Raw genomic sequence first — 24,466 nt, forward strand, 5'->3', positions numbered from 1 at the left:
CATCTTCGGCTTGACTTCAGGTGGCTTAGCCATAAATACGAGCCAAATGCGACTGCAAGCTGACTCACAAAAAATCGAAATCTGAAGATCTTTGTTCTTCTATCTGTCCATCGATTCGGCAATTCATTGCCTTCTTCCTGATTTAAGTGGTTTTAGTTGAAGCCATCAACAGCAAACAACACTTCACAGGTTGCACAATTTGTCGACAACAAGTTAGAAACTTGATAAGTACTTTCAAACAAATATTTAATACTTTTAATAGCTTTACTAATGCGTGCTAATTTGTTTATAAGCTTCTAAAACTTCTTAAACTTAACGCTTTAATCATTGTTTATTGAACTTGGGTTATTGAGAATAATTATTTGAAATTTAATAAAAATATTCCATGTTTATAATATTAAATTTAAATATTTTTCTGTACTTTTACACCCATTGATTGCTGTATTAATTAATTTTAAATATGAAAGTACTACATTTAGCAATTTGATTACAATAATCCGTTTTTTATATTTACTACTTGATTTATTTTCAGTAGGCAGAGAAGTGAAATATATTTATATTTCTTTAAAAAGTTAAAGTAATGAGGAAGCCACTGTGGAAAGTTCGATAAGTTCTCCTTCGAGCAGCCCAAAAAGATCGTTTTGGGAATGGGAAAATGGGTGAATCATAGATCAATTAGGTTGCCAATGCACCTGCACAGGTGTATGCCCTCAAAGGCCGGACAATCGGGCATCGGACATCGGACATTGGACATTGGACATCTGGTGAAGTGAGGCAACCGCATATGCCTTGGCAAATGACTCAGAACAGCTGTGCGAGGAGACTCGATACTCAGTACTCGGTACTCAGTAGTCGCCGTATGGCGCGACCTTTAAACGATTTCAGCGACGATTTCAGACCCATCCATTCCATCCGTTCAATGTGCGATGTGCGGTATACCGTCTATCGTCTACCGTTTACCGTTTACGCTTCGGTTCGGGGACAGTCCTGAAAGCTGAAAGCTGAAAGTGCCTCTTGTCATATTTTATTGATGGACACTTGGGCAAACAGCGTGCATGCACTTGCTAAGATATACACTAGGCACTGGCCACTCGCCACCGGGCACATCCATCTAAACGGATATATATTATATGTATATATAGATATATATGTACATGTAAACTGCAGTCGCGGTCGAAGACTATTATCATGAAATTTTAAAAAGTTCCTCGACTATTTTTCGCCGCATAATGCCGAGGCAATAAGTTATTGGACTATTGAGGCCACCTGGGCCAACATTTTTCACAGTCGAGTGGCGGCGAAAGGAGGAGAAAGTAGGAGAACCAGAACCCACCTCCAAAGTAAACCCAACAGTCGAAAAAATAAAAAAAGAAAAAAAAAAGAAAAATAAAGAGAAAAACCCACTGACATACAAAGTTGACTTTTGGTCGATTGAAAGTCCTCGAAATGCAGACATATGGACATCGAGCTAAAAGTCGGACAGCAAATGGCTTAAATATTTTAGATGACACCCCGTAATACCCATTGGGACTGCATATATATAATATTTATCATCATCTAAATATGCACGCATGTGTTGTTCCGCCCCATTTACATAGGGATAGGTACTATATATGGAATGGCGGACACTCATCGATAATTCATGTCCACGATCTGAGGACCGCTCTTTCCCCCAAGGGTTCCGTTCTTTCATTGCTCATATGCCATTATAAGTATGCCATTAATTACGTGGCGATTGGCATTGTTTAAATTGCGCCGGAATTGCCTGGTAAATCGGCAAGACCGTATATCAAAAGGAGCACACTCTATATATGCCAATAAGTCAGTGGTCCTAATTTATGAACTTTATCTTTAACCCGAACTTTTTTTTTGGACCTTGAATCCACTTTATTGCGATTCGCACATTATAGAGATGACGATGATGATGCGATCGTTAACCGAATCCAAATCCAAATCGAAATCGAAATCGAAATCGCCTGTCTTGTAAACAATATATCAAAGCAATAGATACAGACGCTGGAATCGGGCGATACGTTCCGAGCACTTGAGAAAACTTTATGTCTTTATGGGCGTTTTTTTTCTGGCTTTTTCTTGAGTTTCGAACACTGATGATGGAATAGTCAGCCGCCTTTGTGTGATGCGCCTTTTTGCCCACATTTGTTTTGTGTTATTGCTTTCATAGCCCCCACCCCCAAAATTAACATCCAGCCATTATCTTTTCCACAAGGGTGTTTTCAATTGGTCACTCTTTATGGCTAACCTATATTTAGAATATTGTATAGAATATTAAACAATTAAAGTGTCGTTAATATGAAATTCATCACTTTCCCATATATGTATCTCCAGAATTTTTATGCCATTTATAGGCAATAGCACATAAATTGTATCACTTTATACCAAAATTATTTTAGTGGCGACTTGGGAAAAAAAAACATCCATTCTATATCGAAAAGTTTTAGTTCCCAATGGTTGTACTTCCTCGGCAAAATTGGTTTTCTTTAGCTTCTTGTGAAACCACTGAAATTTCGGTATTCGTTGGAAAGTAAAACTTTCGCCACTTTATATAGGGTAGCAAAGTTTCGTTGCCCAAACCTTTTTCCCAAGAGCTCCATCTCGTGTGTCTGCGATTTGTTTTTGTTTTGTTCTGCAGATGCTTTGGTTCAAAATAACTTCGGATCGTTCAGAGACAGTAGAAAGAGATATGGCTAATGGAGGGAAAGACAGAGAGAGAGAGAGAGAGAGAGCGAAGGAACGCGGGCGATTTATTTATTTTTATAGTTTGGACTATGAGGCAAAATGGACACGTGGAAGCCGCCGACGGAATGGCGAATGGAAATGGGCATACAAATGGGCAGCAGATAAGCTAGATACGTCATTGTTTCTAGCCAGCACTGGGAGAAAAAACAGCTGACTTCGAAATGCATTTATACATTTTTTTTTTGTAATTTGTTCATGTTCCTCATGGTCAACAGGTCGTATGCTTAATTCTCGTAGTAAATAAAACGTATACGACATGTTGTCTATGAACAAATATTTTGTAGCATACTTTTAAGCAGATTTTAAAGTGATTTTGGGAATTTCTTTTTAAAAATATAGATAATTTTTCAGGACAATCACTTAAATATGGAAAACATGTAATTTTTAAAGTTGCTTTTAAACCGTTTTTTTGATGCTAAATTTTAAATCGACGGAAAATATTGTTGCCATTAAATTACCTAATCAAATCCCTTTCGCTTATTTTGGTTATTCTGAGTTTAAAACCCCCTCTTTTTCTCCGGTGTAGTCTTACCAGAATGGGTCGCTCGTTGGCGTAGGACAGCTTGCGTGTGTTGCGCAGCGTTTCAAGCCAAAGGGAGTTCCTGCGGGCGGCACTCGTGGCGCCACCGACGCTGCCCGTTCGCGTCATCAGCGGCAGCCGCTGCTGTTGTTGCCACATTTGCGTCTGCGTTTGCGTTTGCGGTATCTGCGGCATCATCATGAGCGTCAGCGACGGTGACCGCGAGGGGGTGGGCGAGGGGAAGGGCGTTACGGTTGGGGAGGGGGTGCCAGAGGTCGATGACGTCGTCGACACGACCACCGGCATGGGCGTGGGCGTGGGCGGTGGGGGCGTGGCCTGGCATTTCCTATTGAGAGCGCCCTGATTACAATCGTTATCCATGCAGAAGGCCGGCGACATGCTCTGCTTGACCTCAAGATCGAAAAGAGTTTTTTTTTTTTGGGGGGAACCCGCAAAAAATAATTCTTAATTGAATAAGATCATCAGTTTTTTTTCACTTAATTTTGTTTTTTTTTTTTTAATTTGATAGATCAATAGAAATCCCAGGTTTATGGAACGAGCGAAGAATGAAACGTATTTAAGAAACCGTTTTCTTTGTTATCGTCACTGTTTTTGTTTTCTTAATGGAAGGCAAATATTTGTGTTTTCAGGAAAATTACAAGTACACACAAACATTTTGCCTTAATTATTATTAAAAGATTTTCAAGGAAACAAGTACATTGTTTATTTTAATTAGCAATTCTCAGATCTTGCCGGTTACAGGTTAACGCCGAAATGTTTAAACAATGATATTTATACGCTTTCTTCCTGGAATACATTATATTTCACATTTCACTTTGTCAACCAAGCACGCACAGAAAAAAAAAGATTTTTGTTTTTTTTAGCAACACAATATAAATGAACCATGAACCGCAACCGACGGAAAACCGATGGGTTTTGATTTAATTTTGATTTGAATTGGGATTTTTCTGGCCAACTTTCGACTGCGTAATTGTCCAGAATGTAAACAGAATCGGGGAAGCAGACACAATTCAGCATTTCCACAAGCCGTTCACGTCCATTATTGACCGATCCGATCGGATCCGATCCGCAACCGATCTGGAAAATGAGCGACAGAGAACGAGAGTTCCCAAATCTAGAGCGATCCCTTCCGACGACGCCGCACAAATGGCCTGCCCACCAAATGTTTTATTTATATTCCAATCTGGTGCGCTCCTGCCTTTTTTTTCAGCTTGGTTCCGCCAATATAACGGAACCAAGGAGAACATTAATGTACCCGATCTTAAGTATCGACTTTGCGATGCCCTAAAACCCTATTTATTAATCATCCCAATATTGTTTAAATTTAAAAAAATCCTAAAAGATGTGAAAGCCTAAAATCGTATGTATTTCGAAGCGTGAAAACCGAACTCAAAAACGAAAAAATCTATTCTTTAACCTTAGACGCAAAAAATACCTATTTGTCTTACAAGTACGATTATAAAGAACAACTTCTTCGATCAGCTTGCTTAAATTGCGTGTGGATTGCGGATCGCGATTGGAAGGTGGGATCCAAGTGGACAAAAAGCAGCAGGTGGATGGCCCAGATGAGAGAAACTATTTTAGAGAGCGATGAGAGAAATATCCGTGTGTGGAAAGCCGGGGAAAACGGGGAACACCTGATCGCGTCGACGTCATGGAAATGAAAATGTTGCAGCCTTTACTGAGGGAAATATTAAATGCTTCCGCTCGGTACTTAATTGCTGCTAAGAAAAAACCAATGATAAGCTATACGAATACCCTGGATATTAAAAATCCACTATCATTTAAACGTGTTAAAAAAAATCTTGTTGTTAAATAAAAATATCGATAAATTCTTTATTGTAGAACGTTTGTTCGGAAAACTAGTTTATTGTTTATATATAAATATACATCCCTTCCAATAATCACCCCAAAAAAATGATTATATTATCTATATGGCCGAAATTAATTGGTGCATTTTGCTTTCATCACAAATAACGACAATCGGTGCTAAATAAATCGAAACATTTTCAACAACATCTCTTACCTGTGGCGATAAATCATCGATTTATGTTATACGTAAACTAATTAGGGGTGATACATTACAACTACGGGTCTACATTCAAAAACGGATGCAAAAGCATACGGGATGCTGAAGCGGATTTGGAAGTGGATGCGAGATTATGGGATGCGGAAATTTAAACTTGAGCTACAAGCGGCCAAAATGCTCAAAACGGTTTTGAAACGGGTATTTTTGAGTTATTGTTTTGTTTTTTTTTATTTTCTTTTTTTCGGTGAAATTTCTATGGGGAGATTGAATATTGGACATTGACGCAGTGCAAGCTAGGAAGAAACGAATGCCAAACGCAAATCGATTGCACGGGGGCATTTAGCATTTTGCAGCATAATGCATTATGTTATCGATAACAAGCTACTTGACCGCTGGGGGGCGGAAAGGTCATTGCGGTGCCATTGAAAATGAACTTTTGGTTTTTATTTGGGTTATTTGGTTTTTTGTTGGTTTTTTTGGAACTTTGGAACTACTTTGGTTCATTCTAAATATTTATGTACACATAAAACAAAATTGTTAGTTTCGGCAAATGGGTTTTGTTTTGTAGTTTTTTCGTTTTCGTTTTCGTTTTGTTTGTTATTTTGTTAAATACCATTTTGGAGCATTGGAGCGTTTCGTTAGTGGCCTCGGTGAAGGCTCTGCGAAGGCGCAACTTTCGGCTATCAGACAATGTGCGAGGCATTAGAAGAACGCCCTGAAGAGATTGCGAGAGTTGATGCGACAGCGATTAGTACAGATGGTTTAAGTTATCTTAGTTAGTTAGGTAAGCTAAGCTACTTCTGGATGGAGATTACCAATGGATTGTGGACGGGGACGGGGACTTAGACGTAGGATTCTGGGTCTGGTTGGATGGAAGCGATTGAAATACCTAGATATTAGACATAGATCAGCGTAGAGTCCTGCGAGAACAGTGCGTTGCGAAAGTAGCAGGCTAAGTAAATTAATTTTGTATAATTTCCTGGTTACTTAATTTTACAATTAATTATATTTTTTTTAAGGAAATCTTTGCTCTTACAAAACGCACTGTCCTCAAATATAAGTAAGAGTATATAAGAGTTAGGTTATTTAAGAATACTGTCGAAACTACATAGATATTAAAGATATTACCATTATAACTAAGGGATATTTATCGATTACAAAGATATCATACATAAGGTAGAGATAGTAATGAAATATTATACGTGTGGCAAAAGTAATAGCGGGATATCTCTATCTGATCCTATGGGGCTGATGCGATACTACGGGAAAAGTATCATATAACTACGGCCTGGGATATGCCTGAAAAGTAATGACGGGCCTTCGCGGCACGTGTGTGATCCTTTGGGGACTGACGAGTTTTTTTCTATATATGTATGGGTGTATGTGTGAAGAAAAGAGTGTGGAATGGATGAAAAGTTCATTGCATGTTGCATAATTAAATAGAGAGCTTTTAAACAATAAAAACAACAACAATAATGGCGGGGGGTCAGCAAGAAGAACGGAAAATGGAAAAGCGGAAAACCGAAGACAATTGAAAACTTGAAATATGCTGAAGCTTTCGCTTTCCACTTAACCCCTGCCTGCCAATGGCGAAAGGGAAAGCTCCGGCGAAAAGCTCTCGAAAAGCGAGGGGGTTAAGTGTAACAAGGTGACCGCAGGGGAATTGCATATACAAATTGTTTGTTGTCTTTTTTATTCGTGTTAAATGTGGCTTGAAAGCTTTTGGCCCATTTGCATGGGGAGCCCTTAAATGTGGGGGATTTCCCATTTTCCTTCGCCTCGCTCATTTACCGTTTACCATTTGCTTTCGCTATCTTTGCCGCTAGTTTTTTGAAAACGAAAAGCTTCCGAGTGCCCCGAAGCTTCCATAAATGTTTTACCGTCCCCATTCTACCGCTTTAAAGGACTACTACTTCTTATCCCCCTGACTATTGCCGAAAGTGTCTGCCAGAGAACCCAACGCAATTATCTATAGGGACTGGAAAAAAAAAGAAAATAACATATTACAAAAAACGGAGGACGGGGCGGGGTGGAAGGGAAAAAATAGGAAAACGCGACGGCAAATGTCAAAGAGTGAAAACATTCATCAATCATGGTAAGGTCACTGCCAGCATGAAGGAAGAAGCGATATCATTTTTTCCCCATCTCTATACATATATATTTATTTCTCGTTTTTTTTTCTTCTTCATTTTCATTTTGGTTTTTCTTTTTTTTTCAGATATTTATGGACGGCTAAAGTTCAGACGCGTTGGGCGTAAATTGATATTAATTATAAGGGAGAGATGAAAGATATAGATAGAGCGCGACTAGAAATGGTATTTTCGCTAGCACTTAACAATTCAATTGCCACATGAATAATCAATTTGCAGGCTGCAGGAAAGAAATGTCTTAATTGCGTTTGCTGGATACCCACCATCAAATGGTAAAATGCTAAAATGCTAAATGCTCTTAGGCCCACCTACTAAGACCCCATTTCCATTTTCCATTTCCCTTCTTCCCCCTTTCCCCTTCTCCCGCCAATCAAATGGCGTGTAAACAAAATTTTTAATTATGCCCACCGAAAGTAAGATGGAAAAGAGAAAAAATTAAAAGAATTATATGGGTATGCGAAATGCGATTGAAGGTGGCCAAGCGGGCAAATGAACAAAATAATTGTTGAGCCAACGCCGCGTATGAGCAATATTGATTTTCACTAATTGGATTTTGGCGCGCGAAAAACGCTAAATGGCCGAAACAAGGAGAAGGAGCAAATTGAACGAAAACAGCAAACCGAAAGAACAACAGCAACAAAGTAAGCAAATCACAAATTGCCACCGTTTTATGATTATTAGAAAACATCTATGGCATAAATAAAGAAATCCGAACTGAACATAAAAAAAGCATCTTGGAGGGGTTTTTCTTGTGTGTTTATGTAGATGAGTTATGGGGCAGTGAATCTGGCGGTGATGGATCCATCTAGGAAATAACACTGGAGTACGGCAAACATTTGATAGTTTCTTTGAGTGGGACATCAAATGTGTGGGCGATTTGACTGAGCATAAAAATATCATTACTGAGAATCAAATATTTTCCGTTGCTTTAATATTTGATTTGGTCACTCTTTGTTACTGTTTTCAAGACTGGTCCCTTTAAAATTTAAAATATTTTTTAGTTTTCACATAATAATTTAGGATTAAGCTCATTAAATTTGTTTAACGTTTTATCACTGCAAAATTATATTCATATTTCCAACAATCTGGTCCCACTGAACTTAAATATCCCTACATATCCGACTATTCAAACTATACAATGAAAATTCTTGATGAACACACAGAACATCTAGTGTGATAGTGGCTACAGAACATCCAATTTACGGGTATATATGTACGGCGAAGGGATATGCTCAGTTGATATACTATATGGGATAATACATAGAGGTCTGTTTACACACCGAGCGCTAAGGGTTCTCTTGGGTGGCGTCCACTCGGACATTTATGAGCTGGGCGATTGCAGGTGGCTTATGTACATACATGAATTATGTACAAGGGGCTCATGGCATTGTGGGCACTCGAAAAAAAACATTGAAAATCGCCTTTAATTTGTATTAAAGAAATTAATATTTGAAATGCGCCTTTTAATGTGACCAGCTTTCGAAATAACTTCAAAGGAATAATCCTGCTTATAAGACAATGCTGGTTTTGTCTTATAAAATTTACATTTTAATGTGACCAGCTTTCGCAATCTCGTTAAAGGAATAATCCTGCTTACAACAAAATGCTGGTCACCTTAATATTTCTTATTTCGAGATTTAAATTGTATTTGAAAGCAACAACAATACATTTTAAAGGCGAATTTCGCCAGCTTTTTTTCGAGTGCTGGTCGGCTAAGGTTGCCTCCTCCCTCACTGAACTACAGGGGCCGGAGGTCGGGTTTTCACATTTTTTTTTGGGGTAGGCCTGGTGGATCCAAGAAACCAAACTGATTCTCACCTGCTTGAAGGGCCGCATGCCCCCATTGATCCGCAGGGAGTCGGCTGCAATGCCCGCGATTCCATCGCCGGAACTTTCGCGCAGTTGCTTCAGCGAGACATTGGGCACCGTGTGCGAGTGCGAGTGGGCGTGGCCGACGCAGGCGGAATGGGGTCCGCAGCAGATCGCCGTGCTGCTCGATTCCGGCTGTGAGCTCTGCCGTATAATCCGGGATCCGTTCGTTGGCGATGAGGTGATCAAAACGGGCGGCACCTGTTGCTGCTGCTGCTGCTGCAGATGTTGCTGATGCTGCAGGTGTTGCTGCTGCAATTGATAGTGTTGCTGCTGTTGCAGGTGATATTGCTGCTGCTGCTGCTGTTGCGGCAGCGCGGAGTTCGATATACAAATGGCCATCGAGCCACTGAGATTGCCCTGCTGGAAGGCACTTTTCACACTATCGCGGGAGGCGGAGCGATCGATGAGGGTGGTGGGCGTGGTGGAAGCACGTCGGCTGCAATTGCGACAGGCCCGGCAGCGACTGGGCACACTGGGCGGTATGCTCGAGGCCAGGTTCTGATATGATGAGGTGCCCAAGTTGGGATGACTGCCCGGGCTGGAGCTGTGGCTATGGCTATGGCTCTCGCCGGGCTTCAGGCTTAAATTCATAATTGATATGGTCGGTTGTTGGTTATTGGTCGTGATCGTGGTCGTGGTCGTTGTCGATCCCCTTTCTTGGTCCTCTTCGTGTACTTCAATGTCAGGCACTATGCTGCTGCGGACCTGCAGTCCCTGCTCCACATCCTCGTCGTGGGCGGTGGCTCCTCCTCCGCCTCCTCCTCCTCCACCTCTCATACTCTCCTCGGAGCCCATTCGCACATGCTGCGATTGCTGGGGACTCGTTAGGTATGTGGAAGTGCGATCCTGGCGCATTAATGTTGGCTTGGAAGCCCCAGTTCCTCCGCCGGCTGTCGAATTCGAGCCCGATGCCGATACAGATCCTGATCCTCCACCGGAACCAGAACCAGTTCCTGTTCCCGATCCCGTCACCGAGCCCGACGACGAGGTGGATGCCCCCGTCGTCGGGCCATTCGTGGAGCTACTCTTCACCTGGCGCAGCAGAGCCGTCCGGCCGCCCCCCTTGGAGGGATTCGAGCTGCTCACCAGCAGCGAGTCCGTCTCCTCGGAACTCACGTAGCCCGAGTTGGTGGTGTCGTTTAGCTTCTGAATTGACATCTGGAATATAGGAGGAGAGGCAAAAATATTTGTAATAATATATTATTATATTGTATTATTGCTACTGACCAAATTTTATCCCTTCAATTCTATTGGATTAGAGATTATAGTAATTATATTTTATATATTATTATAGTAAAAGCTAGATTTTATCAAGTACAAGTATGGTAAAATTTGTAAACCCATAAAATCCAAAGATATCATTTTCAATTTAAATATTTTATATCAATGGAAGAGTTTATTACTTATAAATATAAAAAGACTCAATTTAAAAATGTTCAGCTTTTATATTAATATGAAATTATTTTTTTTAATGACCTGTAGTATTTTATGTAAATAAGGCATTGTGTCTTATATTTAAATAAGTAATTTTAAGTATTTTTAAAATAAACAACAATAAACATTTCAAGATCAATTGGTTGATTTGCAATTAACATTAACTTTATTAAATACAAACTAAAGCAAAACCTCATCAAAAATTAAAAACTGGTCATTCATCATTTCACTTTTGATTCTGCATTATTGAACATGCATTAAAAACTAAACTTAATTAATAATTCAAGGAAAACAACTGAGCAAAGGCAACTAGGCGTATGCGTGTTTAATTGACGAGTTTTCTTATGGAAATTAGATAATCAACTTGTCCAGAAGAAACTCAGAGTCAAGGCAAAAGGAATCACAAGTCATAAAGTCGAAAACTTGTAAAGTGAGTGCAGGAAAAAAAAGGGGAAGGAAAAGCCAAAGGAGCGGCTTACGAGCCCATAAAGAAAATGGAAAATGAAATGAAAGACCGGTTCGAAAGCTGTGGCCGAGCTTTCCGGGAAAACTATTTGCCAAGAAGTTGGACCTCGGTGACAAAGAACTGATAAGCCACAAAAGCTTCAAAGCCAGCGGACGCACACATATGTGCCAGGATAAAGCGGGAAATGCGGGAAATGGAAAGCTCGTTGACCGCAAGTCACCTATACGAAAAGTCAGGGAAAACCAAAAATAAACAAAACGATAAATTTGAAAGAAATCTAAAAAATGTTACAAATGAAAATCAATAATTTAGCCATAAATACGAAAGGGAATTGTAAAGAAATACATCTAGAAAAATTAACAATTCAAATTTAAAATTTGTATAATCTGAAAGAAAAAGTGAAGCATAATAATTTTAGTTTTTTTTTATACATTTGAAAAGATATAATTTTTTTTTTATATTTTTAAATATTTTTACAAATTTTTAAAGGAAATTTGGCACTTTTCTCACAGTGCTATTTTGGGGTAACGGACAACGTTGGACTTGGACAAAAGGACATTTTCGGGGAGCTAGACGAAAAATGTGAAAATTTGAACACCTGCAGAGTAATGAATTCTGCTGGCTGACTGCCTGGCATGGCCATATATATCCATATATATCCCCGACATTGTATGGCCCACATGTGCAAGAGGCACACATACCGTACACACACCACATATAAGTATGAATCCATTATACGTTTGCATGTCGAGCGTGCCGCTAATAATAGTTGGGGGCCCCACGGCCCATAGCCCATAGCCCATAGACCAAAGACCATATCAGAGGAGTCCGTGCCAGGCAGAATGCCATAGATACAGATACGGATGAGGGCAGTGGCGTAGGCAGGAGTTTCAACGAGGGGGGGGGCTAAAGTCTTAAGGATCTCGAGGGGAAAATCTCCCTTACATTTATTGCTTCAGAATATAAACTTTAGTTTGTTTCATTGATTAAATTGTAACCCCCCCTTGGAACGCCACTGGCTTGAAATGAACTTCTTTCTCTTCTGCTTCAAATTGGGTTAAAATTCTTGTTCCCTCCCGCCGACGACGATGGCAAATGCAATCGCATTTTTTGGGGTCGCAAATGAATTCAATTGTTTATGAGCCATTCTCCTGATGGGATATTCTATAAATATCTATCCATGGTCTATTGATTAATTTCTCCGTCAGTCAGTCAGTCAGTCACTCTAGTCCAAACAAAAAGAAATATATATTTTAAAGCAAGCCGGTGGGAGGACCGCAACAAGGATGAATCAGCTAAAAAAGAAAACGAAAATCCATTCATAGATGAATCTGGAATAATTGATAAACATCTCGTCTTTCGATGCGCCGAGCCTTAATTCGATTTCGTTCGATTCGATTCGAGTCGAGTCGAAGTGATGAAATTTTAATCGCGCCATTAAAATGATTGCTTTATCGCAAGCAGGCACGTACAGTGCGGCCCAGCTGTGTAATTCATTTGGATTCGGATTGGCCGGCGATAATCGCCTCATAAATATTTGTAAATTGAACAATGTTTTTTGTTGATCGGTTGATGGGATTATGAACTATGAACTGCAAATGCAAATGTATCTTAATAAATTCTTAAGCGCAAAAAAAAACTGGATATGAAACTTTGATCGATTCGATGTTATGTGCTATAGATTTTGACTTGATATGCCGGCATCTCAATTCGATATGCATTATGCAACTTTAAGCCCTATCTCGCTCTATTTCGAATTGAGAGAGTTTATACTTCTCGCCCTCACATTTCGGTAAAAAAAAAACATATGCGTATGCTACCAGAAGTTTACCATGCGCATATCTATTTAACCGGTCAGTAACTACAGTTCCTAAGGACGAAAAGCAATTTAGTTGCCACAACCAATACATGAATACAAATCAATAACTTTCTTTATCCTCAAATATGCAATGACCACCATAAGCTCACCTACTTAAATTGATAATTTACTTTTCTCCTGTTCAATGGCCAATCAAATTCGATTGCTTAGCACAACAAATCACGGTAATCCAAGGTGGGACGAACGGACGTGGCCTTGTTACAACACCACCACAACATGGGGCATTAAGCCATCAATCGCCTTACAGCCGGGGGACGCACTGTACGGCTACCCCGTAAATCCTATTCACCATGCACCGATGGAACCAAAAAGGACAAAAACGGGACAGAAAATAGGGAGATGGCCGGGTGTGAATGTCCTCGTCGATGGTCAGAGGACGGAGAACCTCAGAACCTCAGCTTGGAATAAGTTAAACGGGTGCTGCTGTATCGTATACACTATATATGCAGGCAGGTCGGGGGGCCCCAGGTGACCCAGATGTCATTCAGCACTCAACGCTAAAACATCGCCCGCAACGCAGCCTGGCCAATAACAATAAAGGACCAAAAGGACCCAGGCACAGGCACAGTCACAGGACCTCGAACTACAATCGAATTGTAGTGCTGTCGTTTCGGCTTTTATGCCATCAATTGTCCTGCATCCCCTTTTTGCGAGCCCCATGAAGTGGAAATGCCTGTTATTCCGTAATTAAGTGCCAATTGTTTGGCTTTATTAACTCTGCTTAGATAGGTGGGTTTTACGCTTACGCCTGCAAAGCGGTTGGCCCTTTAAATTGTGCACTTCTTTGAAATCAATCTGTCTGTCAGTCAATGGGGGTAAATTATATAAGTGAAGTGGCATAAAGACAGTGAAAGAGTTGCTAATGAAAAATATGTTTCTACGAACATTTTAAAAATCTACAAAATAAAGAAATATTTAGAAATATATTAAAGAATACAATTATCTTTAAATATGTACATACAAATATATATGATAAAAAAATAGTACTTAGGTTAAAATCCAACAAATATATTTAAAACAAAATATAATATATACAAACTAATTTTCCATAACTTGGTATTAAAGCATACAATAAATTAAAAGTATATACTATACTTACTGAAAAGCATGTTCAAAAATAAATCTTAAATAATGTTATTAAAAACAGAAACCTCTTTTTAAAATCTTTTAACCCCGCTCAAATCGAACAACTTTCCTCTGGCTTTCGCTGCCTCTTCTGTTAACCTCTTTTTTAATACCCACAATAGCCGGGCAACACTGGAGCGAAGGCAGTACAAATAATTTGGAGCGACACACGGACAGGAGAATTCTATTGTGTAACGGCCGCTTCAGGTTTTCTGGTTTTCAGGCTTTCGGGCTCTGTGGCCATTGAGACCTGACAGCGTTGTTTAATGGCCAAAGGGGCTGGAAGCCCTTCAATCCGCAGGATTCCTGCTGACTGCTGACTGGTAACCGGTAACTGGTAACTGGTAACCAGGACGAGGCGACGTTCGCATGTACAGATAACAATTTATTGCACAACTCAAAATCAGAGGCAGAGTGCCGAGTGGCCGAGTGGCCGAGGAGTCCTTTGGCTTCTTTCATTCTTTTTTTCGTGCCGGAACAGGAGCAGGACCCTCTACATAAATTTCATTTGCAGGGCAACAAAAAAACAACAAGAAAATCGTTAACTTGGCCAGGTTTTATCCTGTGCCAGGAGTCACCAGCACACAAAACATTATGCCCCCACTTTTCCCCGCCCCCCGAAAAACTCACCTCAACAACAACGACCTCGTTGCATTCGTCAAAAGCTCTGTTGGCACATTTTGTTTTTCTTATTTTTTTTTATTTTTTTTGTATTTTTGTGAAACGAAAAACGAGTGGAAAATATAGAAAGGATGCCACAGGCTGGCCAAAGTTGAGGGGTCACCCTCTAATTGCACGGAAACCCAGGGATTACAAAAATTCTGATCCTAATAGAGCTCCCAGCTCCCTCTGGGCATCTCCACACTTGTCGTCCCCCCAAACCGACTTCTAATCTCAGTTTGGCTCTTAACTTTGACTTTTGACAGTTTTAACACGGTCAAAGGTTTCAGTTTCAGTCGAAAAAAAGCCGGAGCAAAGTTGCCTACTCGGTCGGATTTTGGAGAAATGTCACCGGAATTATTATAGGTTAAATTCCATGAAGCAATCAAGCAGAGTCTATATTTTCTTAAAAATTCCAATTGCAAACAAAAGAACAGTGTTATATAGATTACTTTCTGTAAGGAGAATTACTTTCTGTATTAAATAAACATTCCTTAAACTGAAGTTATAATTTGGTTATTATTGTAAGCAATTGGCAAACTAATTTAATTAGTTCAGTTAATTCTATTAGCCTGCTCAAATCACTTAACAAGTTCTTAATCGATGCGAACTGAAATAACTTGGCAGGGCTATCACAACTACAGAAAGTTAACAAAATCTCTTGGGGGGAATATGAAAAGCTCGGCACAAAAGGATGTTAAGCCACTTTGGCTGTTGGCTGTTAGAAGCAGTCCTAGACTTTCGCCAAAACTTGAATTGATTGAAACACTTGCCTGGAGCTCCACCGTTCGCAACCTGACAACACAATCTACTTGTCGTAGTTGCGAGTCCTGACATTTTCGATGTGGGTCTGACTTATCCTCCGAAAGTCCATCAAAAAGTGTCCAAAGAACACAGGCAAGCTCACAATAGATGATGGACAGCAGGGAAAAACAGCAAAGGCAAAAAAAAAGAGTGGCAAGCCGAGCCAACCAAGTTAATGAAGCCATCAACGACGAAGAAGGTACCCTACTTACAATCCATGTGTCAGGCTATATGGGCTATATATAACTAACTTGCCGAATCCGAATCCGAAACCGAAGGCAAAAAGAAATTGTTTTGACAAGAATTGACATTGCTATCCGAAAGTTGTCGGCACCTGTCAAGATAGATGCCACCGATATACCCACATCCACATCCACATTCTAGCCTGTACTTATGCATACCATATAGACATCAAACGCACACTCCATACCTAAAACCTACATCCAAAGTCCTCCTCCCTTCGCCAGGCACTCTTGAGCTCAATATCTTGGGCATCTTGTGTGTAAAACAATTACACATGCCTGAACATTTTTAATGGCCAAATGCGGGCGGGCGGTCTAGAAGTCTGAAATCCGAAAAGCGAAATCTGAAGTCTGGGGGCGGTACGCACTATACACTATGCTGAGTCATAAACGATTCTACCATTTTCCACATTTTCCTTTCTAATTGAGTGCGTATATACTTAACATATGCAGAGCATACAGTCCAGGGCAAAAAAGTAAGTTCGGGATCTGGGTTTTCGGTAAAAATATTATTTTTTCCTATTTGTTCTTTTTTCTGTAACTTGGCCAAAAATGGTCCTACACCAAAAATGCATACTGTTTTGAACAGATAGCAAAATAATAAATAAATCCATAACACTTTTCGTGTGATTTTGGAAAAATAAAATTTTCGCAAATTTTCTCTTTTTTTTATAAGGGGGTACATCATGATTTTTTACGAAAAATGGCAAAAAAAAATAAAATGTCCAGCTTTAAATGCCAATCGAATGGAAATTTAATAACGAGTTCAGAAAGGTATGACAATCCATATTTGGATCAATATTTTCATTGTATCGGTCAAAAAACTAATAATACTTATATTGCCTTTAAAGATTTCATACCTTATATGTTTTAAATTTATTTTTAATTTTGGATTAGCTTTGAAATATATAATTAAATCTATTATTTAACTTCTATAGCTCGAATCACTGTCTGTAATATTTTATATCGTATATCTCATTGTAAATTCCATTTTAGCCCGTGTAAAAGAAGGCAAACTAAATATAATTACGAAACCAGAGTGCCTAATTGTTTTGCCAGCCATTCGGGCAATGAGCGATGAAAATGTGGACACACGACAAAGGTTAATTTGCACTGCTATTATCCTGTCCGCAACTGTGTGCCTTTGTGCGCCTGCTTATATAGACACATTAACATTGTTGGGCAAACAACAAAAACGCTGTTTTCCTTTGGGCCAAGTCGAAGCTGTTAATACCCTAAGCCCCCGCTTTCCCCTTCTCCCCAAGTCCCCCTCTTGGTCGCCGCCCTTGTTAAGCTGCCAGGCTTTTGAAAAGGGTATTAGCCACGGGGAAAGTCGGGGGAAATTCAGTTGGATAGACAGACGGGGAAATTGAATAAGCGAAGCGTTGGCAATATGGATATTCGGGTTCATTGCTTTGACATTGATGAGACAGGACAAGGCTAGACACACACACACACACACGGCGGACACAACGGACAAACGGCGGACAAGGTTATGGAAAGTGGGTGGTGGTGGGGAGGTGCGGTTAACAAACACACTAAAACCCACAAAACACTCGGGGAAAATCACTTACACACCCACACAGCTGGACTTATGTAAATTGACTATGCAAACTGTATAAATATTTGATCAATTTCCATGTCTCCTCGCGCAATGTAAGCCGCAAAAATAAATGTATTTTTAAGTAGATGCAACCACAACTCTCACACATGCAGCTATATGGATTTTATATTATACAAAATCACTGCAATGAAAAGAGACCAAAAAGAAATTTCTTTCATTCATAAACATTTCTACGTTTTGTATCACTTAAATATGTTGTTATTTTATGTTTTAAAATCAAGAATATATTTTTTCAGTGTAAAGACAAAATCAATCAACAGTAAATGGACGCGTCAAAAATCAGCAAATGTGAAATACTCACCCACCAACATCCCGGTCCAATCGAGGTGAAAGGTTATAAGGGTCCTCTGGTCTCCTCTCGATTGCCACTCCCCCTTTTGGCCACTACGCCCCCAGGACCCGAACGTAAATGAAGCGCAAGAAAGAAAAAAGGAGACAAAAACCAAAAAAAAAAGAAGCGAAAAACGAAAAGGAAGAGGGAAAGGCCGAAGGCAATCGATGAATTCATTCTTGGTATTCACCGAAATTGTTCAAACAATTATCGATATGAATAAAAGACGCAAGCTTTCTCTGGCGATTTTTATGAATAGCAATCTTGAGGAGCATTGAATTTTTGGTAGGGATTTACTGGAGGACCGAACGGACCCCACGAAAAAGTAGCCCTCCAAACAAAGTTCTCGATATTCATGAATTCAAGTGGCGAAGTGAAAGAGACTAAGGTCGAGACTCAAGTGCTTTTTGCTTGGCTGAATTAATTATCGATAACGAGATAACGATGTGTTTTTTTTCCCTTTTGGCCATTGGCTCTTTTTTTTATCAATGTACAAGCTAAATTAATGCCAATATTTATGGATGTTTCGGCCGATAAGTTATCCGAAAATCAGGAAAGCCAACTTATTACAACAAGCAATTATTGCGGCTGGAAAATGTCAGTTAACCATCTAATTTGCATTTGGATTGGCATTTATTGGGGACAGTAATTCGTAATTTATAAAGAGAATTTGATAAAAGAAGAAGCCTTTTAAATTACGAATTAAAATGCTTGCTTAAAAACCAGCAATAAAAACCAATCCATACGATTATTTATTTAATAATAAGACAAATCAAAGCAACCTCAATTCCGAAAAATTCGCCATTAAAGCGTGCCACATACGAATAATTAACTTTTCGAGTTCCCCGAAAAAGGCCAAGTACCTTATGGAAAACAAAAGAAAAATACTGAAATATGGAACTCATTGAAGGGGAACGCGAAAATTAAGAAATCAGAGATGATGACTCGTCGGCTATGACCACAGACATATATCATTATACATACGCATCGTATATATATCAAGATATACGTATATAGTACGCCCTCGCTGACGTCGAGTGAGTGAATCGTAATGAGTTTTGAAATGTACACCAGGACCGCTTTTGTGTCATTACGGGCCGGAATGGGGCCTCCCCGCTCACTGCCATTAGCATTCAGTTAGGAGGAAACAGAAGAGAGCAGAAAGGAACGGGGGGAGGTTGATATATATCCCACCTCTGCAGTCCCACATCCGACAAGAATATCAAGAATATTGGACGGGATGGGTCGGTTAATTGGAGCGCATGATTGATTACAGTTTCCATTAATTACGCTCACTTTGCTCGCTTTTCTGGTCATTAACCATTCGACAGGGGACTTTGGGGAAAAGCTATCAGCGAAAGGCGGCAGGCGGCAGGGTGACGACTTTTAAAACTCAAAAGATTAACCGAAATAAATCAAGATTCGATTTGGGACCTCGGGTTGGGGGAGAAGAATGCAATTTTCCATTAGCCCGTTAGCTAAACAAGAGGCTACTTAAGATTCCCAGGGGACAGATTAAATGGGAGTTCCTGTTTAGAGATATATCTACATATATTTCTGGGCAAAGCCACCAAGAATCGGGATTGGCATCTCGGGATCTCAGGTCTATTTATGGCAAATTCCTACATGTCAGACATATTTCACATTCAACACGATCGCTCCCGAAAAAAAATAAAGAAAACATATACAAGTGCATCGAGATAGATAGATAAATATATATATATAGCTGGGAAATCTCGCATCGCAACGCATAGAAAGCGAAAGCGAAAACGGCGACATCCAGATGAAATGAGTTGCAAAAAAAGAAACTAAAAGAGGAAAAAATGAGCAGAAAAACCAAACGAAATCGAAATTTCAGGGGAAAAAGTGTAAAAATGTTTGTGTTTTCAGTTCAAAAAAGTTTATTTGATGTATTTTTGGATAATAGGTTGGGAAATAAACACAATTGACATTCTATTTACAATAGTAGCAGTATAGTATAGTGGTATATATGTATATTTATGTACATCGGGGCTTATGATCTCTGTTATTTACAATAAAAACAAGGAATGCCTAATTGGGGTTTGGTTTTTTGTGTGCATTGCTTAGCGATGGGTAATTAACAATGATTTTGATGCGAGGAACTTTCCGTTTTAGTGCCTTTCGAGACAATAAAAGAGCTATTAACAAATTTGGCTTATGGTAGGGCAAAGAAAACTGGCCCTAGATCAAAGTGTTTTTCGGGATTTTGGCTTATTTTTGTAGAGAATGGTTTTTATGTAGATCTAAAGTAAAGAAGTATTTTTGTAACCAATGAGACAGTTCTTTTCCATTTTTATAAACTAATCTTTTCAGTTCAATTTAATGACTTAAATTACAAACTAAAAGAGCTATTAAGCAATTTCTAATTGTCCGGCTTAAAATGGCACAGCCATTACAAAGCTTGCATTCAATTACTGACCCAATTCCAGTAATTGTCCCATTCACCATGCTTTCAATTTCCGTTGTAAAAAGTTCAGCACAAAGTTCAGCTTAAAGTTCAAACCCCCCGAATGGTCTTAAAGTTGCCCCTCTCGTACTCAATAATTTATTTTTAGTTATGTTTTTGGGTTCGACCACAAACTCAATTTGGCTCTTCATGAATTTTCCATGTGCATCAAAGGGGAGCGGGAAAATGGGGGGGGGGGGTGTATTAAATTACGTTGACGGGGTCTCATTGTTTTACTGGTTGGGGATGACTGAAAGTCGAAGTAGAATCTCATATTCCGTTTTTCGGGGACTAATCCTTATGCATTTGCATGACCACCGCTTGCTAGCCAGTTACAACGGGTCCATGCTTCGGATACGGATTTCTTTGGTCCTGTGCTGGGTTCCTTGAGGTCCTTCCTTTGATTGCACAGCTCTCGAAAGCTCCTGTTCGTACTTGTTCGGTTGCGGTTTGCGGTTTGGTTGCTCAGCCAACTTGGCCTAATCTGCATATACTGCACGGAGAGCAAAAATGTCAAGTATTCCGCACTTGAATCCCGTTCTCCCGTTCTTTCATTCCAGCATCAAAAAAAATATATGTATGTACCTAATAGACAGTTGTTGGGGCCGCGCTTTTGTGGGGTTGGAGTCGTCCGAAAATCTATTTGAGCCCTTGTCGGTATGCCAACTTGGACTAATTTTACGAACAAAACTTTTGCTTGGGCCCTCTCGCTGTGCTTCAGACAATTTTTGGGAATATTTAACATAGCAGGAAGGATTTTGATTTATTTATGAGATTGCGGCCACTTTAAAGTTTGTTTATGGGCAATTTTTGGTTCTCATTTAGGTTTCCTAGATTTGGTAAGTTTTTAATTAGTTCAGTGGGTAATTTTAGAAGTTGTATAAAGTTGTGGGGAGTTTCTAATTACTTCGATTTAATGAAAGGGGAAGAAGTAAGTCTAAGGGACTATAAAAGTAACTAATACAAAGTTTAAGACAGTTATTGAAACAGACCTTTAGGAAGGATAACTTCTCTGGTAATTAGGACATTAATTTCTGGATTTTACAAAGCAATGGTATTTCAAAGCCTTTTATCAAGTTCAAAACTGTTTTGCCTCTTCACCTTTAACCTCACTTACTCCTAATTAAGTATGTGTAATGTCTTAAGATGATAAATTGTATTATCTAAGCTTTCAACTTAAAACAAATAAGACAGAAATAAGAACCTTTACTTATAGGAAAAGCTTTTAACTTTTAATTGGCTTTAGTACTTGTCGTTTGGTTTATCCTTTCCTTCTCATGGATGTGTTTTTCGGAATCTTTTAAGTTTGTGATAATTATAAGTTTTGGCAGGAAGTTTCTCTCAGTGCGTATGTACAAGTGTGTGTGTGTGTGTGTGAGTGGCCAACTGCAGCTGTGAGTTGAGGAATGTGCACGCATAACTCATTTAGCCTTCCCTCTCGCTCCCTCCTCCTCCTTCTTCCTCTTGCTCCTCCTTTTCGCTCCTGTTTCCCTTGCCCTTTTGTCCTTTTCAGCTGCTGCTTGCACTTTGGTTACAGTTATTGTCGTTCGTGTTGGTATGCCAAGTTTCGAGTTTGAGTGTGTGTTTGTGGGTGTGAAAGTGCAGGCGGTGTGTGCGAGTGTTAGTAAATATGCTATCTTTGTTGCAGTTGCAGTACACCGATAAAAAAAAAGTTATATAGAATTATACTTATTTTCATGAAATATATATGTATATGGTATATTTATTACTTTTACGAGAAAATGAAAACAGTAACACAATATTCGAAATAAGACAGATCAATGTTGGTAGCCATCTTGTTTTTTTGATTAATCCATTAAACCGATGAATATCAAATTGATCTTCATATTTTTTTTATTTGTGTAGTTTTTCTTAGTAGTAGTGGTACCCACTTTGATATTTTGCGACGCCTTCCAGCAATGTTCGTTGTTCTTGTTGTTGTTGCTATGGTCTTTGTTGTTGTAATGGCTCCTTTAGTTAATAGCTGGTCCCGCTGGTGTTGCTGTTGTTGCAGTTGTTGTTGTTGTTGTTGTTCGTGTGATAAAATCGGCAATATTTGGCACGCGCGTGTCACTGTGCTGGTATACCAATACAAGGCAAATGCTGCTGCTGCTCTTCGTCCATATTGCCATTTATGCACATGCATGTGTCCCAGTGTGTGACTGTGTTTGTGTGTGTGAACGCGCGCGACAAAGACGGAAAATCGGTGGACCTATGTATTGGGGAACTGCAGTTGTTGCTGCTGTGGCTGTGCTTGTTGTTGTTGTTGTTGCTGTAGAATTTGCGTTTGTTGTCGAATTTGTTGCTGCTGCATTTTCTTTGGCATTTCCATTGGCCGCAGTGGGCGCTTATTTTTCTTGCACTTCTTTTCTTTTTGTATATAATTTTTTTTTAACTATATATATTAACTATAGAATAACAAGAAAAAAAATATAGATATATATATTGTTTATATATAGATGGGCAGGCATCTTTGTATATATATATATGTACGTATATATTTATGTGTGTACGACACCCACGACAACGAAAAACGAACGAAGAGCATTCAACTCCACCGCTTGTCGAATTTGAACTATTTTACGGGTTTTTATTTGATTTTTCTTTGGATGCATCTGTGCCTGTCTATTCTGGTCCTGTCTTAATATTTTATTACTTTCTTTTTGGGGGACTGTGGGAAACTTTTCCGGAGTTCAAAGCACCGATAACTGATTACATTTGGCAAAGCTACTTATACTCTCTTGCGCTCAAAGTAACGGTTTGGGCTTTAAACTAAGCCGATGGATGGCGATCCTGCTCTCTGCTGCTCCAAAGGCCTCTCTACACGATCGGAGTTTGTCTGCTTAAATATTTAATTTATTATTGTTATTAGCTGAACTAACAACTTAAGTTCGAATCTCGAAAGTTTTCTGAGAACTTTTGTCGTGCACAAAGGCCCTAAGCTGCTCTCTCTGCTTAAGATCTCTCCTTGACTTATGATCACACTCTCATCTTCTCTCTTTTCTTGGCTTCATCTTCTCTTTGGCTGACTGTTGTTGTTCTAGCACCTGAAGCTGTTGTATTTGATTGTTCCACCTTACTGTATGTGTGTGTATGTTTGTGTGTGCCAGTGTGTATGCGAGTGTTAAAGTTTTTGATTTTTTTTTTTGGTTTTTTTTTTTTTTGGAGTGCGCGACGTAGAACTCTCAACACACAGACAGACAGACAGACACAGCATATAACGGGACGGAGGGCGTCCGTCTCGCTTTCACGTTGATGTTTCCGTTAGTGTTGTTTGTGCGATACTGACTCAATTTGTTGCTCGGCACCGTGTATATAGCATTCGTCGGCATTCCCTTGCTCTCCTCCTGCTTCTGCTTCTGCTTCTTTCTCTCCGCTCGGCTGTCGGTCGGTTTGTCGTTCGGTCGTTCGGTCGCCCAGTCGCTCTCTCCCTTTCGCCCCCAGGCCCCCCACTTTCTCTTCGCCTCTCTGTCGCACTTGTGGGGGCGGGTAGTCGTTTAGTCCGTCCAGCGGCGGCGACAGTTAACATTGTCTTTTGAGGGGGCGAAGGGGCGGTGGAGGGTGTGAAAAAGTTTGGTTTTTGTGTACGTTCGGAAGGGAAGAACCCCTAAAGGTATGCTAATTTTAGATTCCAACTTTCAAAACTCCTAACTAAAAACCAATAACGCTTACATTTCATCACGTAAAACGAATAATAATGATAAAGAAACAAGGGGGTTGTCAAACTTATAAAGAAGGGATTATAAAAAATAAAGCCAACTTACATTAAAAAAAATCAGGCCTTCAAAAATAACAAAAAAAGGTAAGCTTATTCAATAATTTATACATCATTTAGTTTTAATTGATATAGCATACAACTTGCAGAACTGTCTGATGAGATGTAGGAAAAACTCGGCTTACTTGTCGTATACGTAATATTTTGGTAGTTAATGTTATGTTTTTGGCTTGGTCATATATTAAACGTGATTTACCTAACCAACCCCCTTGCAGCGAACTCCCCACGACGCCACTGAACCACACTTGCCACTTTTGTGCCCCGAAACGCAAAAAAACAGCATACTAGTATAAAGACACTTCGTTGAGTG

The 24,466-nt window shown here is 39.6% G+C and overlaps 1 protein-coding gene across 11 annotated transcripts in view; it reads right to left on the bottom strand.

The window, feature by feature from the left end:
- The window catches only part of SK (small conductance calcium-activated potassium channel), a 66,706-nt gene extending 43,048 nt beyond the window's left edge, over positions 1-23,658 (bottom strand). For 8 of the 11 annotated variants that reach the window (XR_006412365.2, XM_044394225.2, XM_044394236.2 and 5 more), the window contains exons 1-4: positions 23,462-23,658; positions 22,274-22,789; positions 9,296-10,507; positions 5,941-6,042 (exon numbers count right to left, since the gene is read on the bottom strand). Coding sequence is in view for 10 of the 11 variants with exons in the window: in XM_044394225.2 (XP_044250160.1) it covers positions 5,941-6,042; positions 9,296-10,507 (1,314 nt within the window). In the remaining variant the exon portion in view is untranslated. Of the gene's footprint in view, positions 1-3,289; positions 4,429-5,940; positions 6,043-9,295; positions 10,508-22,273; positions 22,790-23,461 lie in introns of those variants that run through there. The other 3 variants (XM_044394232.2, XM_070219198.1, XM_070219200.1) reach the window with 2 other exon arrangements.
- Positions 23,659-24,466: the final 808 nt, after the last annotated feature.

The sequence above is a fragment of the Drosophila takahashii genome, chromosome X, assembly GCF_030179915.1.
Source record: "Drosophila takahashii strain IR98-3 E-12201 chromosome X, DtakHiC1v2, whole genome shotgun sequence".
NCBI lineage: Eukaryota > Metazoa > Arthropoda > Insecta > Diptera > Drosophilidae > Drosophila > Drosophila takahashii.